Raw genomic sequence first — 26,545 nt, 5'->3', positions numbered from 1 at the left:
GGGGTGTTTGAGGTACTTTTACTGTAAATACCATTTGATTGAATTATTGCAAAATTTATTTCAGGGGAAATAATCTGAATAATCTGGCAGCTACATTAACGAATGCACACCTTACATGTTCAGTTTAATTTCTAAAGTAAGATACATTTTGAGTACAAATTACTTTGAGTCAAGTTTTGTTTATGCAGTACCTTCACTTTTAATTGAATACTTTGAATTATGCATTTGACAAAACCCAGACGGTGATACAAGTAATAAAGAGAGACATTAAATGTGAATGTGAAACGTAAATAAACTCAAATAAATAATAACAACACTTAAAAAATATGTATTTGTGCTCTTATTTAGACTTTATTATCGTTAAATTTATAACGTTGTGTTGTGCACATGACATTACAACAAAAAATAATATTTATGAAATGGTGGTTAATGTCACAACTGTGCCATCATTAACAATCAGCAATGAAAATATGCCAAATTGGCATTTATCATTTGCATTGTCGTTATTAGAGTTAAAAGCCTTTTTTAGTTAGAGTTTATTCAGTAATGTGTTTTTTCCCCTAATCTTTTTCTAATCAATGCACAGCAGATATTATCGTATCCTTGGAAAGTGTAAGAAAGTGAAAATAAATATTTCAGCAGTGTCTGAAATGAAAGAGGTAGGCATCAAAGAACACAAGTTGTCAGCCAAACTGACTTTAAAGCCGTTGTTTTCGATTGGTTCTCGCTTTCAGGTTGAAAAATCCGTTCTGCTCCATGCTATAGAATTTGGATTAGGATTAAAACGGGACAGAGCACCAATACACCAGCATAACTTCTATAATGGCTTTGTTTTTTTTCCCTGAATCACTCTTTAAGAAGTTCTTATCTAATCACAGAACAAACTATTGCAAACTGAGCAGAAGTGCAGCAACATCCTGCAAAAGGAACTGAAACAATATAATTGAAAGTTGAGTGTAGTCTCCACACTGGCCACTAGAGGGATTATGTGATCATTTTAGTGGCTCCCAGAGATGCAGGCCTCTTGAGTCTTTGTTACATCATGTTAGTGATGATTATACATACAATATGTTTTATTAATGATAAAAAAAACTCTTCAAAGTGCAAAAAAACCGTGTTTATCATTCAATTAAATATCTATGCGGAAAAAAACAAAGATTGTTAATAAATGTAATGATGAATTTTTTACCCCTAAATGATTTATTAGAAGACTGATTAGTTAATAAAATCCCAGCATGCAACTCAACACAGTAATTAACCCTTCTCTGTGTCAGTATGTCAAATGAAACATGCTCTTAAAGGTTGATTTCAAAAATAGCATATCAGTTAATGATGTCTGCAGATTGAGTGAGTGATCCACGGGTCAGATGTGTGTCATTACCTTTGAACTCTGCAGTGCTGGGGTTGATGTGCATCCTCTTCTGACACTCTCCACAGCTCATTAGGAACCGCGTCACCGCCTCTCTGGGCAGGAAGGCGTAGGTCTCAGCTATCTGTGTCAGGGGAGGGAGCGGAGGAGACCGGGTTTAAAAAAGAAAGACTCAGGATGTGGCTGAATTCAAACTGTGTGCAGGTGTACACATGTTGGTATTTGTTCCACATGCATGCGTGAAAGTTAGGAGTCGGTGATAATGTGTTATCTTGACGTGGCATGGGCAGGAATCCTCCCTGTGGGCAATTGCTCCTGCTTTTGGATGGCCTAATTCCAGCTCCGGGCCTCTGTACATTTCTGCTTTAGTGCTTTAAAGAAGCAGTGATGTTCATCTTTTTCATGTTCATTTCCTTTCCTGCTCTCTTAGGTTGCAGTCAACCTGTAGCTACACCTCTCTTGCTCCCTCTCTCCTTCTCTCGCTCTCTCTCATGTTCAGCGTTCCTCTGTTTGTCTCTCCGCTGCGATGCCACCCTCTCCCCTCCTCGCCCCCTCTGGCGTTTCCCTGTAAAGTGCGACCTTCATGTGACCATGGAGAGGCAGCAGGGGTGCCCACCCCCACCGGCCCACTACCACCATCACCAATGCCACAGCTTTCTATCCCCTTTGCCCCCACCCATCATGGACCCTTGAGGCAGCTGAGAGGGAAAGGCCACCCAGAGGAGCATGCACCTCCCAGAAGGCCACAGTGACAGTTCCATATTATGCCCTGCCCCAGTGATGCTGCCTCCTCAAAAGGGTACACTCTATGAGACGTGACAGGACCTCACTACAGGGCAGGGGGAATTTGGCTCTATGACTATTTTTTTCACCTCTGCGGGGGAGGGAGTACCAAAGTCCTGCAAAACCCCCTCAACACTGATTGATTGTATACGTGAAAACATAAATTTTCAACTTTTATTGTTGCATATATTTACAATATAGAGATATTCTTACGTCATGGTTGCAGCAGTGCAGAAGAAACAGATTGCCACACAGTGCAAAAGTGTGTTCAGTAGATAATGTCATAAATAAATATATATATATACACATATATGTATGTATATATATTTATATTTATACATACATATATATATATATATGTATATATATATATATATACATATACATATGTATACATTAATGTGAAGGATAGCAGCACAGTGAAGGTTGTAAAGGATGGATTTTGGACGGATCTTTTTTTTCAAAATATAGTGTTTTAGGGCTTCAAAAATGCCGGTTTCATGTGGATATATTTTGCATATTCTCCTAAACTTGTGGTTGCGGGCCCTGACTCCCAACACAGATGAACACAAAGCCTCTCAGTTTGTCGAGACACCATCACACCCACAGCTGAGACCACACATTTGTTTACATCTCCAAACAAAGAGACTGTATTTAAAACATCAATAATAATGACACAAAGTAGGCACTGTTGTTTAAAAAAGCAACTCATTTGTCTAATTTGTAAACCTGGTTGGTCTTTTTCTGTTCCCCTGGTATTTCCTGAGCGCTACAATCATCTTTATATACAGTCTATGTCTGCTGGGATTCCTTAAACCCAAAGAAAAGGAGAATATTTGGACACACAAGGTAAATGCATGCTCACAATACAAAGTTTATACAGATGCAAGGTCTTCATCATGGAAACATCCATTAGAGTAACATAGACATAGAGTCCGAAGTGGCCCCCAGTGAGAACATCTACATTTGAACTTTATATTGTAAACCCTCTAAGACAACTCTGCGATGTTGTACTTACTCAGCCGTGCTTTGTGCTAATGTTGGTTGGTGGTATTGCATTTGGTGTGACTGACAGACCACATGTGTTCATACACAGTTTGTCCCCTCCTATGTGTTCTTCTGTAGGAAAGCGTGCAGCTTTTATTTGCTATTTGCAAACTGCAGGTGGAGTTCTTGTTTTGAAGACATATGAGTAGGTTCTGTCTTTGTTTATATACAGGGGAGGCCAATATTTTGGTTCAGAAACAAAATATGCCACTAACTTGAAATACAGCCGTTCAGGGTTTCTCAGAGGATGACTCCTAATGAATTTCTCTGCAGCCATTAGTCAAAATTCTACTTGATTTTCTACTGTTGTTGGATCTGAGACTATATAATTATAATTTAACAATTATGCACATTCCCCATGACATTCTCCATTGTTTCCTGCTAGTGGTGGTGTTTAATGGCAGGTGTTCTGCTGTCTTCCTCTCGAGTTAATCATCCATTACCCCTTTCAAGTATGACAGGGGTCATGTTAAACATGAGCAGAGTGAGTGTATTAGTAGACTGGTATCTGACATCTATGTTTTTCTGATGAAGTTATTTATGTGTTTTCCTTTTCAATGCTCTTGTCTTGTTATACATACACCTGTGTACCACTCTGCTTTTACTATAGATACAGAAATAGATTTACTGTAAAGATTCTCAGCGTTTACGCACCGCTTTGTAGGTCTTCTTTTGGCCTGCGTGTTTGGGTGCTCTGCCGGGGTCGGCACCCATCTCCACATGCATGGCATAGATGATGTCAAAGAAGTCTTCTACCACAGCTACACGCTTCAGGGAGGAGTTGTCTTGGGCTGAATTCCCATCCGAACACTGAAAGACGAGAGAGAGATGGACTGGAGTTTAGTTTAATGTCCCACCCACTCAGGCTCACAGGGGTGAGAGGTTTGCATCATCTACAGTAGAGAAACATTGAATATTAAATCTGGAAAATACAGATTCCTGCATCCATGAGTTATGGGTCAGGTGGTTACAGACACCGCACAAGGTGTTGGGTCCAGCCTTCCTCCTGCAGTCATGGAGGTGGAGGAGTCTCGCCCCGTGGCTGGGTCAGCAACCATCACCCCATGTCTCTGTCAAGCTTAAAAATAACATCACCAACACTGTACAGGAACAGCAGTCCCTCCTATCACCACCTCTGGCAGCCATTCTGCCTCCCATACTGCTGACCCTGTCGCCATAGAAACTACCACTGATATCTCCCGGGCAGGTGTGCTGGGCAAAGGGTCATGTGACACACCATAGAAGTGGGATTGCCAGGACAACAGCCTCCATCCACAGCACCACATGGGGCTGTCCTCTTTTTTTCCCCTCTTCTACCTCCATGTTTTTTTTTTCTACAAGTAACTCTTTCATTCCCTCATCACGAAGCAGTCAACACTTTGCCTTTTCCACAAGATCTTATCATTATATTCCAGCACCTGCTGTTATTTTCAACGTAAAGTGTCTCAGCAACCATAAAATGGAACTAATGGATTTGGAGTTTTTAATTAGTTTTTTTTCTTGCAGTTTGAGAGGCCACTTCCTCCACGCGAATACGGGACATGCTCTGACATTTTATGGGGATTGGGTTCAAGGTGGGGAGTGATCTTTTCCCTGTTTGTGTGAGTGGAGGATCCCAAGTTCAAAAAGTTGTCCCCCTGGCACTGAGGTATCACACTTTCCCCCCTCCTCTCCCTGACATTTCTGCACAGATTCTGAGAGCTGACATTTCATTTTCCCCAACTGTGTACTCTCTCCTGCCTCCATCTCTCTATCCCCCCTTCTCTGTCCCTTCTTTCTTTCTGTCTTTCTTTCTTTCTCTCCTCCCTCCTCGTCTTTCTCCTTGCTCCTGCTCTCCCAAGTGCGAGGTAATGATCGTTGCCATGGCAACTAAAGCCAGCTCACAGAGCGGGTTTGTTTTAATCCGGCCCCTCTCTCCCTCTCTCTCTCTCTCTCTCCCTCTCGCCACTCTCCCTTGTCAACATGGGCTAAATGTAATGATAATAAATGAAATAATAGTGATCCCCCTCCTCTTCATCACAGCTGTAATCTATCGCAGTATCATCATCATTCCCCAGGTGACATCACAACCACCACCACCACCACCACCGCCGCTGCTGCTGCTTGGGACAATGGTGTCAGGTCCATTCACACTGGATTTAGATAATCTCATACAACTGTGGGGTGTGCAGAGCACCCACACGGCTGCTGCATTCTCCACTGAATTCTACCCCAACAAAATATCCAGCATACACACCAGGGATTCCAACACAAACAACCATTGCAGACCAAGCTTGGCTAATTCTGCTGCAACCAATATTTGATGTAACCATATTTTTTTTTTATTCCACATTACTCTCTTGATTAACTAATTGATCATTTGCTCAATCGAATGTCACTGGTGATAAGGAACAACTCTCGTAAAACATCTCTAAATGTCAAAAACCCAAAAAGATATAATGTAAAGTGATTTTTTTAAACAGTGAATAATCACATTTGAGAAGCTGGAGGGAGGGACTGTTTGTCATATTTACGTTAACAATGATTCATGTTTAAAGAATGATCAAAATCAGACTAATTGTTGCAGCTTTACTTTCTTATATTGCAATGACTGGACAATTTATTCCTTAATTGGCAAGTGATTAATTGTGAGTGTCATATGTAAAGAAAAAATTCCACACACTCTGAGGTTAGTGCAATAGACACTTTTCAGTATCATAACCTTATTGAAAACAGAGTATTTTTAGATGTTGGGGCTGCTGGTTTTATGTAAAACTGCACTTGCAGCCTCTAAAGGAAGTGGTATGTGATGATTGGAGCTCCCTCAGATTGCAATAATCTACCTGCAACGATGTGAGCCGGTCCTCTTATTGTAGGTGTCACTACAAACGTGCATGGTCAGTAATTACCAACAATACTGTAATTGTTGAATGTATTGATGTGTTGGATTTAAATTATATTAACATTGTCTCAAGACTGCCTTACAGATGACATGGCACATCTCATGGGCTAAAACCTAACACAAATAATATAAACACATTATTTTGGAATTTTCTGATGTTATTTACACAAAGTGTTTAATCAGTGACAATTCAGTTTATTGCTAATTGTGAAGCTAACAGTGCTAATCCTCGTGTTAAAGCTATGGTGCACTGAATGTGGTGGTGAAGTTGCATCAACCTTGCTTTCCAACCATATGGTGGCCTTTAGGTGACAATAAACGACAAAATGTCTCAGTGTTTGTTTTGGTTGCACATGTTGGAATCTCTACTCAATGTAAATCTGATGAGCTAATTCTCCTTTAAACAAAAGCACAACTGTTCATTTCTAGTGATAGTTAGTTCCAAAGTTTGACACCAACACAAACACCACCTGTAATCAGGCTCCTATTGGACGACAACACCAGCTGTCAATCACGCTGGTGTCCACTCAAGCGTGTCATTATTTGTCTTGTATTGTCCTCTGACACAATCTAGAATATTGACACCATGTTCTATTGAAGAAGAGCCAAAACTATGGTTACACAGTATATTCTTACTTCCCGGTTAGCTTCAACCAGCAAACCCGAAATCTGTCCACTTTCTATATACAGAGATTCCTCTAAAGTCCTACATACTGGACCTTGTCTTCCATTAGCCACCACATCAGTCCTTTGCCTGAAGGCCTACTTGCGCTCCTCGACAAAGATAAGCTTTATTTTCCAAACACCAGCCAACTTGGAGGTAAACATTCACATCCAAACACAGCATTGTGTGTATTTGTATTTTATGTTCACTACATGTCTTCCAGGTGGAGTCCGTAGCTGAGGCATCTCAGAGGAGAACAGCTGTTGATGTTTGGTCTCACGTCAACAGCATGCCATTTTAAAGAGCAAAGGAGACATGTCAGCATCCCTAATCATCACCAACGCTGCAAAACTCTCGCTCCATCTTCTTCCCTTTTCTCCCATCTCTCCATTTTTCTAATCCTGTAGGACTTTGCTCTCCCCAGCCACTGTACAACCAGCCCCCATCCCCTCTGCGTGCTCTCCCTGTCCCGCACCAAACCGCTCTGTTGCTAGGAGACTGGAGGGGTTGAGTCGACTGCCCCCACCCCCGCTGGCAGTCACACAAACACACTGTAGCAGGGAGTCACTGAGGGGAGAGAGAGGAGCAGTCCTGCACTCAGGCAGGTCAGGAGGAGGAGGAGGAGGACGACAAGGAAGAGGAAGAGGAAGAGGAGGGGTGGGGTTCACTGGAAGCAGCTGGGTCACAAAGACAAACCGGCAAAGACAGAAACAGATGCATCACGCAAGAAATTAGCGCCACGGCTGAGGAGATGAACATGAATAAAATCTGAAATGTGTTTGCTTAGCATTGTAGTTAACTTTTAAACTCCATGGCTGCACAGTAAGTAGCTTAAGTTGTGACAGTAGTGATGGGTGCTGAGTCCCCCTCTCTATCTGTGTGTGTGTGTGTGCGTACAAGATGGCTGTGTCAACAGTACTCATGACTCAGATTATCTCACTGCAGATGTGACAACAGGTCATCTTTTAAAGCCCCATCTCCCCTCTGTAAATCTATCAACTGGTTAATGGCACATAAATGGGACAACCCTTGCTTTTTTTCTCTCTCTCTCTCTCCCTCTCTTTTTCTGACAACACAAGGGAAGATGATCACTACCAAAAACAAAATTGTCTTCATATTGTGCAATTTTTGTCAAGCGAAATGAATCCCCCCCCACACACATTATATTTACTTTCTTTTCACCATAATTTTTTTTAATCTCTGCCTTTATTCATGAAGCTCTGTCATTAAATCCACATTAGGTTCTCCAGGATCTGCCCCTCTGTCTGATGTCCACCCGTGTGTGTGTGTGTCTTTTTCCCTTGGCTGCTCCCATGATGAACATTATTTGATAGAGTGTGTGACATCCCCAATATCCCACTGAGCCAGAGACACTGACAGTCCCACTGGTCCGGCAAACTGACACTGTTGACGTTCCAGTCACTGACTCAGAATGGTATGTAAATGACTTGCACATACATCATCACATCCCAGAGTCCATTTCGTCAATTTCAGGCTATTACCATACTGTCCCAGTTGGTTAAATGTTGGCCTTGCAAAAGTATTAAAATGACAGTAGCGGTGTGGTCGGAAGATTATCGCCATCTTAAAGACTCGCTCACTCTCTTTCTCTGTGTGTGTGTGTGTGTGTGTGTGTGTGTGTGTGTGTGTGATGTGTGCGGAGCAGAACTCAGACTATCTCCCACACAGGGGGGAGGCCCCCGGGCCAGTTAAAAATGGTGTTAATTTCTCCTCCTATGGGAAAGCAAAGAACGGTCTCTCCATGGCAACAGAGAGGGTGCTGAAGGGAGGAAACACAGAGCAAGCGATCAGCAACCCCCTCTTTGTACGTGCACACATCCATGTCCAAAGTACAACATATGTACAACGTGGGCTTCGCAGCCCCCCCCTTTTTTTTTTACACTAAGTCACAGTAAAATATTAACATCTTGAGACAATAAATACTGACATGAACTAATTTCTCCGTTTTAAAAACATAACAATAACGTGTTCCGTAGCCTCAGACCAACACGTCTCCACCTTTAGACTCTCTAACAGGATGAAATCTGAAGGCCTACGGCAGCACACGAGGCACGGTTCAGGTATAATTTCTCCGTCGCTCTGATGTCGAATGAGTCGAGAAGAGTCGGATGATTCCTGTCTGGGGTGGGGATCATTTGCAGTTTGAACCCATGAGCGTAAACTCATATGTTGCCCCTTATAAGGAGAGTGAGGGGGGACAAAAAGCATCAGACAAAAGCACTGGAGATTCGGTACGCGGAAATAGCATTAATGCAAATGCTGCTGGATAATAGGGCCAGTATTCTTTTGACTCTGTGGCCCTTCAACAAAAGGAGGAGCTCTCTGGGGAAATGTGGACTAATTAATCAGATAATAATGATGATGTTCCTCTTCCCAGCTGATGGTGAGGCAAAATGATCCCAGGCCAATTTTCTATGGATTAGAAGTGGTTTATGGTTTCTCTATACGCAAGGAGAGGACGTCCCGAGAAAGACGAACACAACAGTCTGGGGCAGTGATGTTCACTGTATGTCACTGTAATGCTTCAAATGCATTCATTATCCTCATTAATCAATTCATTGCTTTGTCAATACGATTCCAATTTAAAAGGCATTTTCAGTGTCTACAGTCCAAATGTGGAATTGAAAATGCTCATGATACTGCTTATGGAAAAGGCAGAAATTTAAATAGAGTCTGTAGTAGTCAGACGGTTGATTAATTGATTTGTTGATTGAAAAATAGTTTGCGACTATTTTACTAATAGTTTTGATGTTTGTTTGTTTTTTATTTTTTTAAATATTCTCTGGTTATAATTCATAGTTCATATTTCCTGTGTCTAAAATCTCTTGGATCTGAATGGGACACTTGTATTCTGTAGGTTGAGGCCCTTGTTTCCAATGAATACAATTTTGTTGATCAGCTTATTATTTTTAGCTTTAGGAGAGTGGTTTTGGACTCTGTGTAAGTTAGGTTAAAGGTGCTCATCAGATTCATGATGTGTGACAGCACATCACAGAATCATGATGTAGGGCAGCTACTGTATATGAACTCTATGTGAAAGCATGCCCTCTAACAACCTGGTTGTGAGAGATGTACAAAGATATTTACAGATTTCAGTTGGCATGGCAACTGAAAGCGACAGCACTATTAAAACATTTTCTGTTTCAGCATCTCCTTTCAGACTGGCTGCACTCTGACTCTGTTCGTCTCGGGGAGTGCTCGGGCTCGTGCGGTGTGCAATTCTGTGGTGCATCTCTGTGTCTGTTTCTGGTCCTATCCCCCCTCCTCCTCCGTGGCGTCCTCTAATCAGGACATAATGAGAGCTAAACGAGGTTGCAACGTGGATGCTCTGAACACTGCAAAGACTCTGGGTTGTGCAGAAAGAGGGTGAGACGACATGGGCGGGAGGACAGAGACGGACAGAAAGCACAGAAAGGAAATCATTCTGTGTCCGGCTTGAAAAGAGGCATCGACACTGAGCCTTTACTACTGTGCCCGCTCTTTCTGCCTGGCTACACACTGAAGTCTCCTTGTCTGCTTCACTGACACATAGAAGAGACCTTCTCTGTCTGCACATCAGCCACCACCATCCATCCCTACCCCCATCCAGCCTGCCCCCTGTACAGAAACTTGGCACACCCTGGGAGCAGCTGCAGCGGGGGCTTCCAATGCTCATGCTCCAGAGACACACCCCCGACCCTGCAGCCGTGGGAGGAGGCACTGACCGTTGTGTGTATTTGTGTGTATGTCACTTTTCCAGTGGCCCAGGACAGACTATTTATAAAACTATCAAAGTCAGGCTGAATCCAAAGTCATGATACGACAGTCACGTGCACATAAACCGGTCGATCTTTGGCATCTGACTCATTGTTAGAAGCAGCTTGCGGTGGCTGGTGTTTTTGTTTGTAGTTTAAATTTCCCAAGTGGAGCTGAGTCAAGGAGAGGGTTTTCCCACTGCCGCACAATATTAGCCGCAAAGCATGTGCTCCCTTGAGCTGTGCACTTAATCAGCAGAGACGTTGCTTTTCTCTGCCTCTCCTCTGTGATATCAGCTCAGCACCTAAAGACACCACAGTGTCCTGAAGATAACGGAAGTGATAAACACACGTGTCAGTTTATTAGGTACAGCTCAAGCAACAGTGCAGTCTAGCAGTCCTGAAATAAATCTTACCTGCATATGGTTTATCATCTGTCAGAGGACAGGTAGTTTTATTGAATCAATCAATTTGTTTTGTTTTGTTTTATTATTTATCAAACTAGAAGAGCTGTAGAGCAAAACAACAAAATTACAGAGCTCTCCCCACACGGCAAAACTAACCAAACAAACAACCCAATTACCGGATAAAAAAGTGCTCCAATAGATATAAAAGTAGGAAAGTATTAGCTTCTACTAATTATATTCAAAATCAATCAATCGTTTGGTCCATAAAATGTCAGAAAATGTTTCTCAAACCTGAAAATGATAATATTCTCAAATGTCTAACCAAAATGATACAGTTTTAATGATTTCTTTGTTATATGGATCAAAGAGACCAGAAAATATTCACTCATTTAAGAAGCTGGAAAATCTGAAAACTTGTTTTGATTCATCGATGATCAAAAACTAGTTAACGATTAATTTATTAATCCATAAACTCATCGATGGATCGTGAAAAGTACATTTTTCAGCCCAAGAAAGTATTACACAGGCCTATTTTATTAAAAAAATATATACAGTAGTAATGTTGACTTAAAAATCTCAAAAGTATTAAATATTGCAAAGTTTATCTCACAAAAATGGCTATGTATTAAAATCACAACCTCTCAGAAACAGTCTCAAGGCAGGACATACTGTGATGGCTGTGAGCAGCATAATTCAAAAAGTAAACAATGGATTTTGATTTTGAAACATTTTGGGATGTAAGTTATGGCCAATGAAAGAAATGATTGGATTTTCGCTGGTGATCTGTACATCACTAACATTTCAAGATATCCGTCTGCACCTGAAGACAAAGATCACACCTGCACCTGAAACATAATATAGAGTGGAGATTAGCGGACCTTTGTGAAGACACTTGGCCTTAAAATCTAAATTGTGCTTCCACACAGGTGTAGCACCTGTTGATGGCCCAGCACTATTCAAGTGAAATCAAAGGATTCGCTCTGTAATCGGTGCCAATATCTCCTGCACAAAATGTGTTCCTGCTCTTTGTGGTCAAGAGAGTCTCGATCTGTCCCAGCAGCAGGTCAGGTGTTCGTGGGTGGTGGTGGGGGGTGGGGGCATCCTCCCCTGAGAACGCTTATTTAAAATGGTGGTTGTCTCCTTGCCGGCACAGCAGCAGGCCCAATAACGCCACACAGAGACGCGCAGAGTTCGTCGTGTGTATGTTTTATCTCCTGTTGCAAAAGAATAATGTGTGTGGTTTTAACCTCTTTAATCTCGGTCATAACACGAAAGCGTGCGCAGGTGAAGTCAGAGCGCTGACTCCGGGGTGTGTGTGTATGTCTCCATCAGTCCCGTGCAGCCCCTTTTGTTTCCGCCACAGCCCCTCACGTGATGTGGTCCCCAATTACGCACAGCTGCCCTCTTTCAAATGTAGATTTTTTTTGTGTTTTTTTTAATGATTTAAATATTGTACATTTGTTTCCCCCTTTGCACAGTCTCTCATATAAGAAAGCTCGGTGGAGGAACGCGCACAATGAGCTAAAAATGCAGCAGCAGAGACTGAGACAGTCAGACCATCCTGGACTGTACAGGTGTTGCCAGAGCAACGAGTGCCTGCGATCCTGCCCAGGACAATGAAAAGTGGGGTGAAAACACTCAGGCTGACTGCACACAATGGGTTTCCTTTTTTTTCCTAGAAACATAATTACAATTGTGTATTTTGGAGGCCAACGTTTGCTTTTCTTATAGTAAGAGCAATGAAAATGTTGCCAGCGCGCGCGCGGACACGGACCCTTTTTTTTGCTCTTTACACGGGACAGTGACGGCGCGTGCTCCTTTTGTCGAGTCTCTTACAATCAAACCCGCTGAGCTTCTCAGCAGAAAATGTTTCATCTGTCATTTTATGTCATTTTAAGTCCACGTTACGGGCCGTGCTTCCACCCTCCGGGACCGCACCGGACATTCCCGACCCACCATCACCACTAACATGCCGTTGCATCCACGCGCGCGCGCACATACACACACACACACACAACATCACTACACCAGGTTACACGAGACCTTAAAACTACACTGTTCACACACACAAAAACAAAAATGTTACTATAGTCAAATGAGCTCTCGTGCTCTCCCTCTCTCTCGTGCGCCACTGACAGGACTTCAACCTCACTGCCGAGATCGCTATGCACGATACCTTCAACCACTGCGATTGCCAGGAGGCACCGGCGTTGCTATGGCAGCAAGGGATGAGACGTACAGGGGCTGTTCTGGTTGGGATGTGGACAAAGTGAATCTTTAACAGGCGTGAGGAGGATGAAGAGGGCGAGTCGGGACCATCACACACTAACAAGTTGTCATTTTATTCATGTGACAGGTGCATGTGTGTGTGTGTGCAGCCCGATATAATGACAACTTAAGAGGCGATATAGGCGGCAACGGGACATCTCGTGCGCGTATACACGCACACACAAACACAAACACGGGGACGCACATACACACACTTTACCGTTGACTTGACCGGTACATATAGGACGGGTTTCCCTGGAGCCCCTTTCTTGTTGTGCTCTCCCAGAACGTTGGTCCCGACCTGAAATCCTTTGGACTTCACCCAAAATTTGAATTTGGCGTTGATGTGGCTGTTGTCGACGTACACGCCGTCCGACTCGTCGTTCTGCAACAGTGTCTGCATGATTTTGTTGTATTTTCGCCGGGTTACCGTCTTTGTTTTACCGGAGTCTCCATAAGTCCGGAGACACCAGTCCTGAAATTCACTGAACATCTCCGCCTCCAACACGACCGGACTCCGGCTCCTTTTGGAGACATCGACGCACGCCTTTTTCGTTGCCATCTCTCTCTCTCTCTCTCTCTCTTGCTCTCTCTCGCGCTCCCTCTCTCTCTGTCTGTCTGAACCCGTTCAAACAGCCCTGGCTAATAAAGAACACACTTGAACGGGTCGATGTTCCTCCTCTCTGGTCCACCGCTGTCCCGCGTCCTGGAGGGCTTGGTTTCAGGTTCTGGGACGCTGTACTCCCCGTGGATTCTCAGCAGAAGTGACCCGGACAGCAGCAGCAGCAGCAGCACACCTGTTTGCAGAGAGAGAGCCAGTGCTGTCCCGAACCGCAGCGGTGAGAAAAAAAATGTCACTTCCTCACATCATCCGCTGAGGAGCAGAGAGGGGGGCTGTCCTATGCTGAGCGGGCATCTCCCACCTGTGCGTAAAACCCTCTCCACTGAGGCACACGACGAAAAAAAAAAAAGGGAAAAAACCCCACACAGTCCTCGCTTAACAACAAAGAAGACAGACACAAGCGTGGAATCACGTCGCTCTCAGTTTGTATCGCCCTACTTTTCTAACAGACATCACTATTTTCGGATGCAGGTTGCTCAACCATTTATAAAAATTTAAAAAAGAAAGAAAGCGCAAAGATGCGCACAATGTCCTCCCGGGTTGCCACATATCCGATCAACATGCGCCATTCCTGCTCCTCCTCACACCTGTTAGAATGGGATTTGCACGTTCTTCTATCCCATAGAAAACACGCTCATAATCTGCATTTCACTAACTGACTTAAACTGCAGCAGAGTCTGGGGTTATCAGGTGACACAGAGAGGAAGAGTGAGGCAGAATTTATTGTGTTAAAAACACTGATAACACAATGAATATGTGTGTGGCCGGTGATCTCCCTAGAACAAAAGAAATGTGGGGAAAAGTCTCAATGTCCTTTAATTAGGAATGTGTTTATATTCATACCTAACTCACTGGGACTTTTGTGTCTATATAAACTGCACACACTTAACCCCCAATGTGTAGTTTTATCCCAGTTCTGCTTTCATTGTGTGTGTATGCGTGTGTGTATGTGTGTGCGTGTGTGTGTGTGTGTGTGTGTGTGTGATGTTAACTCTTTGGACATTTTCTGGCATAAACACTGAACTTGTCAGGACCAACACCTGGTCCTCATGAGGCAGAACTTCATTTCTGAGGAACTGGTTAAATGTAGGGCTAAGATTTGAATCATAGTTAGGTTACAAGGTTATGGTTAGGCATTCACTGGTTATAGTTAAGGTTAGGGATAACACTTTGATTATAGGCTGTCCAAATGAATGGAAGTCAATACAGTGTCCTAAGAAGAATAGTTGCACAAACCTGTGTGTGTGTGTGTGTGTGTGTGTGTGTGTGAGAAAGAGAGAGTGTGAGAGAGAAAGAGAAAGATTACTCCTGGCCTGTGCATTACAGGCCCATGCTGGCGGTGGCTGCTGTTGCCATGACAGCAGCTCAGCAGTGTCTCCGGCCGTGCAGAGGGTGAGTGGGATGCCCCATCCCCATCTCTCCATCCTGACTCAAACAATGATATGTTGGACACAAACCCCGCCCCCACCTCACCTGAATGACAAACAGGAAAACACATGTGTTTGTGTTTCTGTACTGTATGTGTGTGTGTGTGTGTGTGTGTGTGTGTGTGGTCGGGCCCTTTGAGAGCTGTTTGGTTTCATGTCATTTCATCATTTGGTCTCCTGTCTCAGGACTGGCCTGCATGTGATCCTTATCCATCCCTCACGGGAGGAAACATGTCCACACTTTTATTCTGAAAGTTTCAGTCTCAGACACAAATCTGTTGTCGCTGCAAACGAGACTCATCTGCAACGAAAACTTTTATCCCTGTGTTTTACCTTGTGAATTCTTTTTGATTAAGCACTGGGTAAAGCAGTAAACATGAGTTAATTCGCAATAATGCACTTACAACACACTGTGAATAGAGTATAAAGCATTATTTTGATTGTCCTGATAATACACAGACAGAGAGACGTTTGTGCAGCCACTCATCCCAGGACACTACATTGCTTCCATTAATGAGGACAGCTACCCTAACCTTAAACTAACCACAATTCAAGACCAGGTTTTTGTCTCCCTGAGGACTACTGGTCCTGACAAGTTCAGTGTTTATGCCAGAAAAGGTTCCAAAGAGCAAGCAATGCACACACACACACACACCTGCTCTCTCTCTGATCTGTGGAAGAACGACTCTCAGACAAACCCTCTCCAAACACAGTGTCATCTTCGTCCCATAAATTAAATGTCTGTCTCCTCTGTCTTTTGTTTGAATCTTGTCCAATGCATGTGTATATTCAAAAATCCCTTAATTAAAGGGCCACTCCGCTGATTTTACACACTAGGATCGGTTTACAAGTCATGGTTCGTACACTGCTGCTCAGCCACTGAAAACATCTCACTCACTCTCTTTTCTGGCTCCATGATGGAAACTCTACAGAGTCTGAGTAAACTGTGTTGTCGAGTAAGATAAGTTATACAGACAGCCTAGGAGCTTAATAAGAAAATCAACAGATTTTACGCTCAGGATATTAGAGTTTAAGTACTTAATATGCAGAATAACATGTTCAAGAGCACTAAAACACTACTACTTTCAAAATATGACACACATTTTCTAGATAAATGGTCAGTTAATATTTAGTAAATTATTGATATACCGTTGTAGTTATTTAATTCTCTGTGTTTATGAAAATAAGACATAATAAGAAATGAACAAATTTACTTTTTTTTAAAAAACTGCAACAACTTTTGTGTTAATGAGTGCATGATCAAGCAGGAGACACCTGACATCACGCTGAGGCTCTAACTCTCTGCAACATCCCTTTAAGGCTCTGAAACTGGCTGCTAAACCATTACCATCTCTGTAATTGACAAGATCAACACAAGTATTTAAGGAAATAGATGATGCTACGTTGTGTCTTTCCTGTATTCAGTCAGATTTTGAACAATCCAGCAGCAGAGTACACGTGGAGGCCGCGCTGTTCTTTTGAGAAGGATGAACTCCTGACCGGCCAATGCACCTTCCTCTGTTAAATCACACTTTCCACCATGCTTTCAATATAGATTTATCAAAAACAGAATAGTCTCAAAATCATGTGAAACCAAGGCAGATAGAGCACTACTGAAGGACAGAGCGGGTTTGTAGGTAATCAGCACATATTCAGGGTTCCCATAGAAATGATCTAAACCAAAGTTCAAGTTCTTAATTTAGCTCCACTGCTGCAGAAACTCAGGAACAATCGCCAGTTTTCATTCATTTTTCAGTTTGCTTCGTTTTTTGTAAAGTTTGCTCACAAAATGAATGAAAGTAGTGTGAAATGTAAAAACAACAACAACAAGACATCCAAGTTATTGTACAAGTACACCAAAACAGTTGTCCTCTAAAGTACCTGGGTCTCTTCAGGGGAGTGTTTAATTAAGATGGACGTTTACATATGCTGTAAAGATCGTGTCTCGTATAGATGTGGTGTTAGTTAACAAACACACACCTGAGCATGGTGTTACAACCTAAAACGAGGCCTCAGTGTAAACACAGTCAGAGAGACAGACAGTGACTAAGAGACTGAATAAAAGTGTGAGAGTCAGACCAATTGAGGGGGAGTGATGGTGAATCAGTCTTAGGATGACAGGTTTTTCCTCTGCTCTGCTCTGCTGGTGTTTATCTCTGAGTGTGATAAAGTCAGAGACAATTTGTTAACTACTGCCTCCTGATGGCGGAGCTGGAAACTGCATCTTCTTTGTGTCACCCATCCTGAACCGGACCGGTCCCACATGCAAGAGCACAGTCAATGCTGTGCCATTATCCTTCAGTAAGCTGGTGTGTGTGTGTGTGAGTGTGCGTTTTAGATTGAAATATTCTGACATGTAACTTGCACTAGATTAAAGGGTAATGCCACTCAAATCAAGACTTTATATTATTAACACTTGCCATGAAAATATCATATTTGTAATTTGCGGAGATGTTGAAACATCTTTTAATGAGATTTTGATGCATTGTTGGTATTTTCTGGGTTATCAGTTTTATCACTGATAATGAAAAAGATTCACCAAAACAGTTACTATACTCTAATCTCAACAGCCTTTCACTGGGAAAATGATTGCTGTAAACTTTCAGTCAAGTCTAAGGCTTAATCCGTCTAACTCAATTAGTTTGTGAAGAAATGCAGCAGTTTTACATTCACACCATTCATCCTTTAATCAATCACAGAAAATGTTATTTGTAGGCACGTATGGGTTGTTGAAATTTGAAGTGCCTGATTGACAAACTGACAGTTCAACAGTACTGTATTTGTTGTTCAATAATTCAGATATAGTGATACTGATACTGTGGCAGGAATAATAATAATAATACTACATCTACAAACCATGACAAAGAAAACCTAAAGTGACTACATAGAGAGTCCTATCTGTTCCATTGTTTTATTGTAGTTACATGTTCAGACAATACAGAGCAAGTGTCTTTCTGTGCATTTAAAGAAAGCAACATCGATACTGCATGTCCCCAACATTGTACAATCGCACACAAACTTACAGTATAAACTATGAATTGTCGATTGAGATTGTATCAAAATGATATTGAGGTCTAAATGATAATTGCAGATATTTAATAATGAGTAGTAAATCAGCGCATGATAGCAGAGTGCAGCTTTCATATAGTTTCAGGATATAAGATTGTACCCCTTGTAAATATGGAGGTAATAACTCTGACTCTGTGCTGTAGATATTGTAAATAACAGTTCATATTGACATATGATCTATTATTTACAGTGGGAGGGTTACAGTGGTGGTTATGTTAGGTGAGCATTATATGTGGCGCCTCTTGGGCCACATTACCTCATGACGATAAATGTCAAGTCACTGACTTACTAAAAAAAGGACTAAAAACCTGTTTTAAATTTACAGTCTTTATCTATACACTAATGTATACAGTGAATATCTCCTTGATGCCGAAAACATTTGCTGTAATCTAAAGCAGGTGTGCTCTCTCTGTGCGCCGGTGTTGTGTTTGACATGTGATAAGCTGTGTAAAGGACAAGGGGAGCAGGCATTTTTAGAGTCTGTGTTATCAGCTCCCTCTTTGTCTGCTCACTCAGCCACAACATGGACCGGCCAGAAGTTGCATTACCAGACTGGCATGGTGAGGGGCTGCAGTGCGACGGGAACACACACTGGCAGCCTTATGGGAGCGTGAGGCTGGGAGGCAGAGAGCTGTGGGTCAGGGCCCGGGGTGACTACAGGCCATTGGGACAGCACAGCCATGAGGCAGCCAGGAGATGACAGAATGGGCGCAGTCGCCATGGAAACACAGGCGGCCCAGGCAAATCATGGCAACTGGTAACTAAGTAACAGGAAACGACGGACCATGGAGGGCGATGAGTGTGGTTAATCATGAGCAGAGGGGGGAGCAGAGAATGAGAGTGGGGGGAGCAGAGAGGGACACCGACAGGGAGATAAGGGCCGCACAGATCAGGCTCATCGGAGACTCTTCTCCTCCAAAGTGTGAGCCCACACCCTCATTCTCCACGTGCACTGGATTGACTGGCACTGGATTAGAGTGAGCTGGAGAGGCAGCCTCCACCCTTCATTCACCATCATTTTCTTTGTGAATCCATGAGGGGGTGTAAACGAGCACACACTGCCAGAGGAGGGGAAACAAGCTGGAGTGCAGCCATTAAACTCTGCTCCCTCTCTGAGTGTGTGTGAGTGTGTGTGTGTGTGTGTGTGTTTGTGTGTAGTCCACATATTAATCACGTTGTAAGGACTCGAATCTGTTTACATAGTCGAGTTATAGGGATTTGTCTATCTTATGGAGAGTTCATTATATTTAAAGGTAAAGTCATTTTTAGGTTGAGGGACAGTCAGATAGGATTAGGTCAAGTGGACACTTTAAATTGACTGTAGGTGAGTGTGAGAGTGAATGATTATTTGTCTCTTTGTGTCCCTGTGATGGACTGGCGATCTGTCCAGGGTGTACCTGCCTTTTGCCCTATGTCAGTTGAGATTGGCACAGTGCCCCCCGCGACCCTGGAGGGAGGATAAAGCGGTAGAAGATGGATGGATGGATCTGACAGTCAGATAGTAGTTTACAATAAATACAATGTAATGTCCTCTGAAGTAAAGGAGACACAACTATAACAAACTAGTAAAAATCTACTACTCCATATTGGCTTTTTTTCTATAACGTAATAGTCTATACTTATAATCGGCAAAATGTATTTTAGGGAAAGTTTCATTCATTCACTGGAGCCAACCCCAACTGATATAGGGTGAAAGGCGAGGTACACTGTGTACAGGTCGCCAGTCCATCACAGGGCAAACAAAAACAACCTTTCACGCTCACATTCACACCTACCGTCAATTAAGTGTCCAATCAACCTCATCCCCAACCTGCAAGTTGACGAGAAAGGCCCTTGGCCAAATCAGGATCCAAACTGGTGGCCTTCTTGCTGTGAGGCAACAATACTGACTACTGTACCATCATGTGACCACTATCGTTGTCATTGCGTGTTAATGGTAAAAAACAACAACAAATAAATACATAAAATTTAAACAGATTCCAACAGTCCAAAGTGAAATCTTTCAGAGCATCTGTTTTGACACAACTTAAGTAAGATTTCCAGGTTCATCATTTTTGTTATTCATGTTTTTTTTTTAGAATTTAAGATAAGTAAATAATAAAATCATACTTCGGTTAAGGTGAAAGGTTGAAATGTTTGGTTATTTACAGTTGTATATGATGTTTGGTAGCATTTATGCAAAGCACAAGCATTTAAATTTTGTTTCTAACGTCCTTTCCACCACCGGTTAATGTGTTGTGGTTATTGTAAGTCTTTGTGGTCTAGAAGGTGCATACGGGCCTAAGTTTTGTAAGAAAAAAAAAAAAAGAAAAAAAAGAGGAAGCTGTTAGAACCAGGGAGGTAAAGTTTCCTTATGGGCTCTACACATGTTCAGCCACAACTGCAACTACATGCTGTTCACCTTTATTCTGTCTGATATGTGTGCATTTGCAAATGTTTCATGCAACCAGGGGTGAAATAATTACTCAAAGTTTTTTTCTTTTTTTTAACACCTCAATACAACAAAGTCAAGATGAACGAACAGAGAGTTATCCACTTAAACTGCTGCTCCCATTGGACACCCATTGGTGTTTTCAGTGAAAAATCAAAAAGCCATAATAAACCGCAGACACAGCATAAGTCAGCGGAGAGACACAATCAGCTACTTGACAGTGAACCTGTGGAGCATGCAGCTGCTTAAGAGGCAGATATTTCCTTCAGGGGTAGAGACCAAAACCAGAGCTTAAAGTGGACTGGATTTTGGACTTGCATCCATCAGGTGTGCTGGAGCCATTACGCTGGGTGGAGCTGGGAAGTAGCCACACCAGTCTCCTGTGTGCATAATTTGGCACAGCTGAGTCACACAGTGAGGCAAATGGTAGTGGCTGGTGTCTGTTTGTTATGGACATCATGAAATGGATTGGCATATCCAACTACAACTTTTTGGAGTTGTGACATATCATTTTTTTTTAAACTATAGATCAATGGAAAATACACCAACAACAGAAGATACACAAACAATAACTGCCAAACAAAGGATCCTCAACAAGGTGAACACAATAAATACACATGCTCATTACCAACTTAAAATGTGATGCTGGGTCAGTGGTCTGTACATATATTGTTTCTGTTGCCCCCAACTGGGCATAAAAACATTTAGTGCTGGTTTAAAATTAATTCATTAAGACACTGATGTCGCTATTTGCAGAGAGACTCAGTATTTGCTGTCCTTAGCTTAAGTCTTAGAGAAGTTGAATGCTGGTCGGCGCGACCCTCCTGAACACTCCTCAGTGGTGTGAGGGGCTGTCAGGGGCTAAGAGGAAGCCTGTTACCACTACACAAAGGCAGATTGTGTTTGTGACGCCGGCGTCTTAACCACTCAACATAACTAAAGCTTTATCTTTGACACAGCATCTGTGGCAGCCAGGAACAAGTTAAGTGGCTTTGAATTCTGCCAGTCGAGTCAAACAACTAAAAGCCAACTGCTATCATCATATAGGAAACCCCAAAAATGACTTCAATACCTGATTTGTCTGTGCACAAACAGCTGTTTTGCATGTAGCTATAATGCCCATAATGCCCATCAACCACTCACTCTGTAGAGATACAAACACTCCCAAAACTCCCCAAAACACTCTGCAGCTCTCACTCTGCCTTCATGATTGGCTGGGACTGGTTGTGGTGTAATTGCATCTGTCAGGCTCTTACCTCTAAAGACTCAAACTGACCTTTGGCTATCTTCCCCTTTTCACTCTTTTCTTCCCTGTTTTCAAACCACTTTTTGGTGCCCAACTTCTCTGCCCATACCACAGGACACTCCATTAAGTGGTCCAGGACTCGAGACTACACCAAGTGGTCTAGTGAATCTCTTTTCTGCCTCTAATTCTCACTGTTAAATTGTTAACTCTGCCAAGAAGGTTATCCATGCTTCTCTTATTTTTGTCTGTCAATTGGGAGGAGCATAAATCAAGTACAGGATTAATTGTAACAAAAATGTATGGGGATGAAGGTTATGCAGGATGATTCAATATTGGTGGTTATCTGGATCCTGGATCCTGGAATCCCAAAAAAAAAATTATATTTCACTGTTATGATAATTAAAGATGTGTTAATAAGCAAATCCTTACTTTTGTTAAGGTGAGAGATTAAAATGTTTGGCTGTCAGTAGTTGTATATCGTGTTTGGTAGTTTGATCTATATATTTATGCCGTTGCATTTATGGCAAGTACCAACATTTAAACTTTGTTTTTGGGTTAATGGTCTTGTGGTTATTGTAAGTTGTGTCTTTGTGGTCCAGAAGGCGCAAGCAAACTGTTTTTTAAACAACTGTTTATCTTGCAAGAAAGGTCAGCCTGTAGACTATACACAAATCGAAGTAGTCTTCCAATTGCAAGACAAGCGTTGCAATTTGACCAGTGCCATGACAGATTTTGTAGAAGGAAATTCATAGATAACCAGCCTACTGGAGGATACCAACTGTAAGTCACACTGGTGTCAACTCATGTGTGTCATGCTTTATCAACTATTCTCTTCTAAATGTGAACATAATTTAAAAAATTGACATCATGTTCTGTTAAAGAGGACCTGAAACAAGTGATTATCATTAATCATTAATCAAAAAAAAGTTTTTACTGATGGTATAAATCAAGTGAGAAGTAGAAGCTAATTTACCCCAACACAACAAGTCGCCCCCTGGTGGCTAACCGCTATTTTTGTCCTACTTTCTAGGGTTAACTTTTCAAATCAGAAGATGATGCCCATTTTTATATACAGTCTATGTTTGACACTGTGGGAAGAGACCTTGGTGGAGGTTTGACCTGTCTGAATACTTTCTCTGATAATCTCTAATAGTGTGATGACAATTTATTTATATAATATCAGTTCTATGTGATGGTCTATTTCTGCTGGGAATGCTAATGTGATCACTAAACACAAAGGTTCAGGAGTCACTAAGTCTATACGTAAAGACTACGTTATTTCATTAAATGTCACAGTGTTTCACTGCCATTATGCAACTGCTATGTTTCAACAATAATCCAGAATGAACAATGAAGAGGACGTTTTGGATATTCATGTAAAAAAAAGACCACCGTACATTTGTCTCTATGGAGGTTGAGACAAAGTACATTTAGTTAACTACAAAAAGCAACTTCGCCACGAGATGCCCGGAAAAATTTGCACACTGAAGCTTTCTCTCTTCAATTACATTTCTTACCCAGAAAAAAAATGCAATGCAAAAGGCACGCTAGCCTTTTTTTTGCTTTCAACATATTAGACTTTGTGAGATCTACCATTGAAGCTTTTAACCAGTGGAATTTATGGCTTTTTTGTGAGTATTGTTACAAATAAGACTCTTAAGTTCCTTTGTTTGCCCTGTTACCCCAACAGTCCTCCAGATAACTCCAAGCTTTCAGTATCTATTTGGACAATTAATTGTTTTAAATCACACATATATATTCACACTTTCTTGGTAATCTATTACTAGATATCAGCTACATGGAGAGAAATGAGCATCCAATGTTTGGCTTTCTTTTCTCCACTTTAAAGACCTTGCCCACTGGGAGGATGGGCCGGTGGTTGGACAAACAAAGCCTACTTTGACCCTGTAACCCTGCTGCAGGCTACCACTGGAGTGGCTCTACTCTCACTGCAGATGGTGTCACAAATGCCCGAAGTTACCCTCATAATGACATCATAAAGAGACTTTTTTGGTATTAAAGCAATATTTCACATTCTAAGAGCATTTTCACATCAAGGGTTGAACACCCCAGTATCAGTCCATAAATACTGTGCCATATGCCATGAGCATCAGTGCCCCTGAGTACACAGAACCATCAGTGGTCAGCATTTGGGGTCCCATCTCTACATTTACTCCAAGGATGAGATTGAACATAAATTCACACACACACATTAACCCCTGCACCTCCTTACCGAATCTCCGTTATCTTATTTTTACAGCACATATATGACATAGAAAAACTCTAAATCATTTTAGTCATACAAACATTGCAAAAAGACAGCAAGATGTCTTTGCACAATTTTTAAATGAAATGCAAATGTGATAAAAGACAGAAGAGAGCACCTGGTCATATTAACTGGAAGTGATTGTGAAACTGTAAAAACAGTAAACAAATTAAATGGTGGGTATTACTTCCTGACCTTTTCTTCTAAGGGATTTATAAACCATTATAACCTATTATTAATGTATTATAGGCAAATACATTCATAACAAGTAAGCTATAATAATAACCACTTGTAATGACAAATCTGGGGTTGCCAGTTTGTGAAAAATGACTATAACCCATCAAGTCCAGCTTTTACTTTTCAATGGTCTGTGAATTTGTAGATATTCATTTGCCTTACAGTAAATGGTTACTGGCTTCTCATCAGCAAATCTTAGTCACTTAGTAAATACTAAATCAATAATAAGTAATAATAATAAATGAATACCTTTGAAGCCCTTTTCCCAAATCGACGAGGTCTCTTAGTATGTCGAAGGGGTCACGATGAAGGAATAGTTTTCACATCTTGGCAGCCCTGAATAAGATCAAATTCATATGGCTTAGTGACTTATAATGCATTACTTAATTATTCACAATTCAGCAATATAGCCAAAATTACATGTTATCACAGAGTTTTAGGCTATAACTTCATGTTTATTCATGTTAAAGTTATCGACCGAGAACCATTGTTTTTAAATGTCATTCTTAATGCCATGTAATCCTCAACAATATGTCACTAAGCTATTTGTTTTTGCTATTGTTGTAACCTAAAGAGTTGTCATGGTTAAAGTTGCAGCTCTTTTTTCAATCAGGTCTTGGAAACATCCCTTTTGTTTATACCTCAGATATGATATCAAACTAGTGTAAATTTAGAAAGCATATTTTAAATCTGTATGAGAGAGGAATTTATTAATAATTAGTAGCCTAACTACAGCAGCACATGGTAGCCTACACTTGCTCTACTTGTTGACTTCCAGTACAAGAGATTGTCACTAGTAAAGTGGCTGTTAACTTTAAATTGACTGTAAATAAATGTAGGAATTTTGTAGATCACTTCAGCAGAAAACATTTTGGGTATGCAGAGTTTAATTGTGTCACCTGTATGTATCTGAGATGGCACTCACTATTATATTCACTGCAATATTTTTTCTGATTCAAAGATTTTATTTCAATTATTAACTGCAGATTTGGTGACATAACACGGGAAAACAAGAGATTTGAGGGGCAAACATTTGAAACAGTTGAAGGCGGTTGGGGGAGGGACTTTGCTTTTCCGCCATTGTAAATACTTTCCCTGGTGTTCTGGACTGGAGAGAGTTCATAATATGGCGGAAATATAAGCGGGGTATAGCCCGAATTAATGATATCGCCGACTTTCCCATTATCACACAGTTGTACCACTTAACGTCACAAGTTGGTGTTATTTAAGTTGCAACACAGTGAGACAGTCTATGTGGCGCCATTACACTGTACTAACACGAGGCAGAGCAGGGGAAGAAAACAGGCCCAAATCTAAGTGACCACTAGTACATATCCGCCATTACGAAACCTGAGTTCTAAAGCTGGAGAAATGCTTTTCAGTAGTAAATAATTACTGTTCGATGTCACACAAACATACCACAAGTATTGATGTGTTAGTATTTATGACTCAGTTCAATATAGACATAATGCAATACTTCACGGTTGCGAGTGGCATCGTTAGCTTACATGACTTTTGCGGCAACAAAAGTAACAGAGAAGTTGAGGGTAGGCTACGCTTCTTAAGCAGGGAGGTGACGTGAGGGAGTGTTTTACCTGCGATGCGGCTGAACTTTGAGGTGTAAGTTTGTTGTTAGCCACTGGGTTAAAAGTACAGCATATCTATTAGCCAGCTATATTTAGGCTAGTGTTAAATTCATTACATGTTAATCAGCTTTACGATATAAGTTACACAAAGCATTTTGACTGATTGTTAAACGTTTGCGAGTGGGCGGCGTCACGACTATATTAGCCTACGTAGAGATTCGCTAGCTGACTTTAAACTATAAACTCAGCTAGCTAAAATATGTGACGCTTTCTGGTAGCGACACGATTGTGTAATTACCAGATTTGCTAAGGAGCTCGCTAACTATTGCGTTATGCGCTGGTTCTGAGTTAAAGTCATACTAATTTATTACTGGACCAGCCGACGCTATTTTGGGGGAGGGGTGTTAACCTGCGCACTGATTTGTTTTCCAAAATGAAACCCAGCGCATGAAATTGTTGGCAATCATATTTGTCAAGTAGCTGAACA

General features: G+C 41.7%; 1 protein-coding gene across 2 annotated transcripts in view; it reads right to left on the bottom strand.

Annotated features, from left to right (window-relative positions):
* Positions 1–24,740, bottom strand: part of nol4la (nucleolar protein 4-like a) — a 36,233-nt gene extending 11,493 nt beyond the window's left edge. Inside the window, exons 1-3 of one of the 2 annotated variants that reach the window (XM_044039057.1) lie at positions 24,722–24,740; positions 3,854–4,009; positions 1,382–1,493 (exon numbers count right to left, since the gene is read on the bottom strand). In XM_044039057.1, the coding sequence (XP_043894992.1) occupies positions 1,382–1,493; positions 3,854–3,925 (184 nt within the window). In that variant the 5' untranslated portion in view covers positions 3,926–4,009; positions 24,722–24,740. Of the gene's footprint in view, positions 1–1,381; positions 1,494–3,853; positions 4,010–13,394; positions 14,024–24,721 lie in introns of those variants that run through there. The other variant, XM_044039056.1, reaches the window with a different exon arrangement.
* Positions 24,741–26,545: the final 1,805 nt, after the last annotated feature.

Source organism: Solea senegalensis, linkage group LG11 (assembly GCF_019176455.1).
Source record: "Solea senegalensis isolate Sse05_10M linkage group LG11, IFAPA_SoseM_1, whole genome shotgun sequence".
Classification (NCBI taxonomy): Eukaryota; Metazoa; Chordata; class Actinopteri; order Pleuronectiformes; family Soleidae; genus Solea; species Solea senegalensis.
This window is presented reverse-complemented; position numbering and strand designations above follow the sequence as displayed.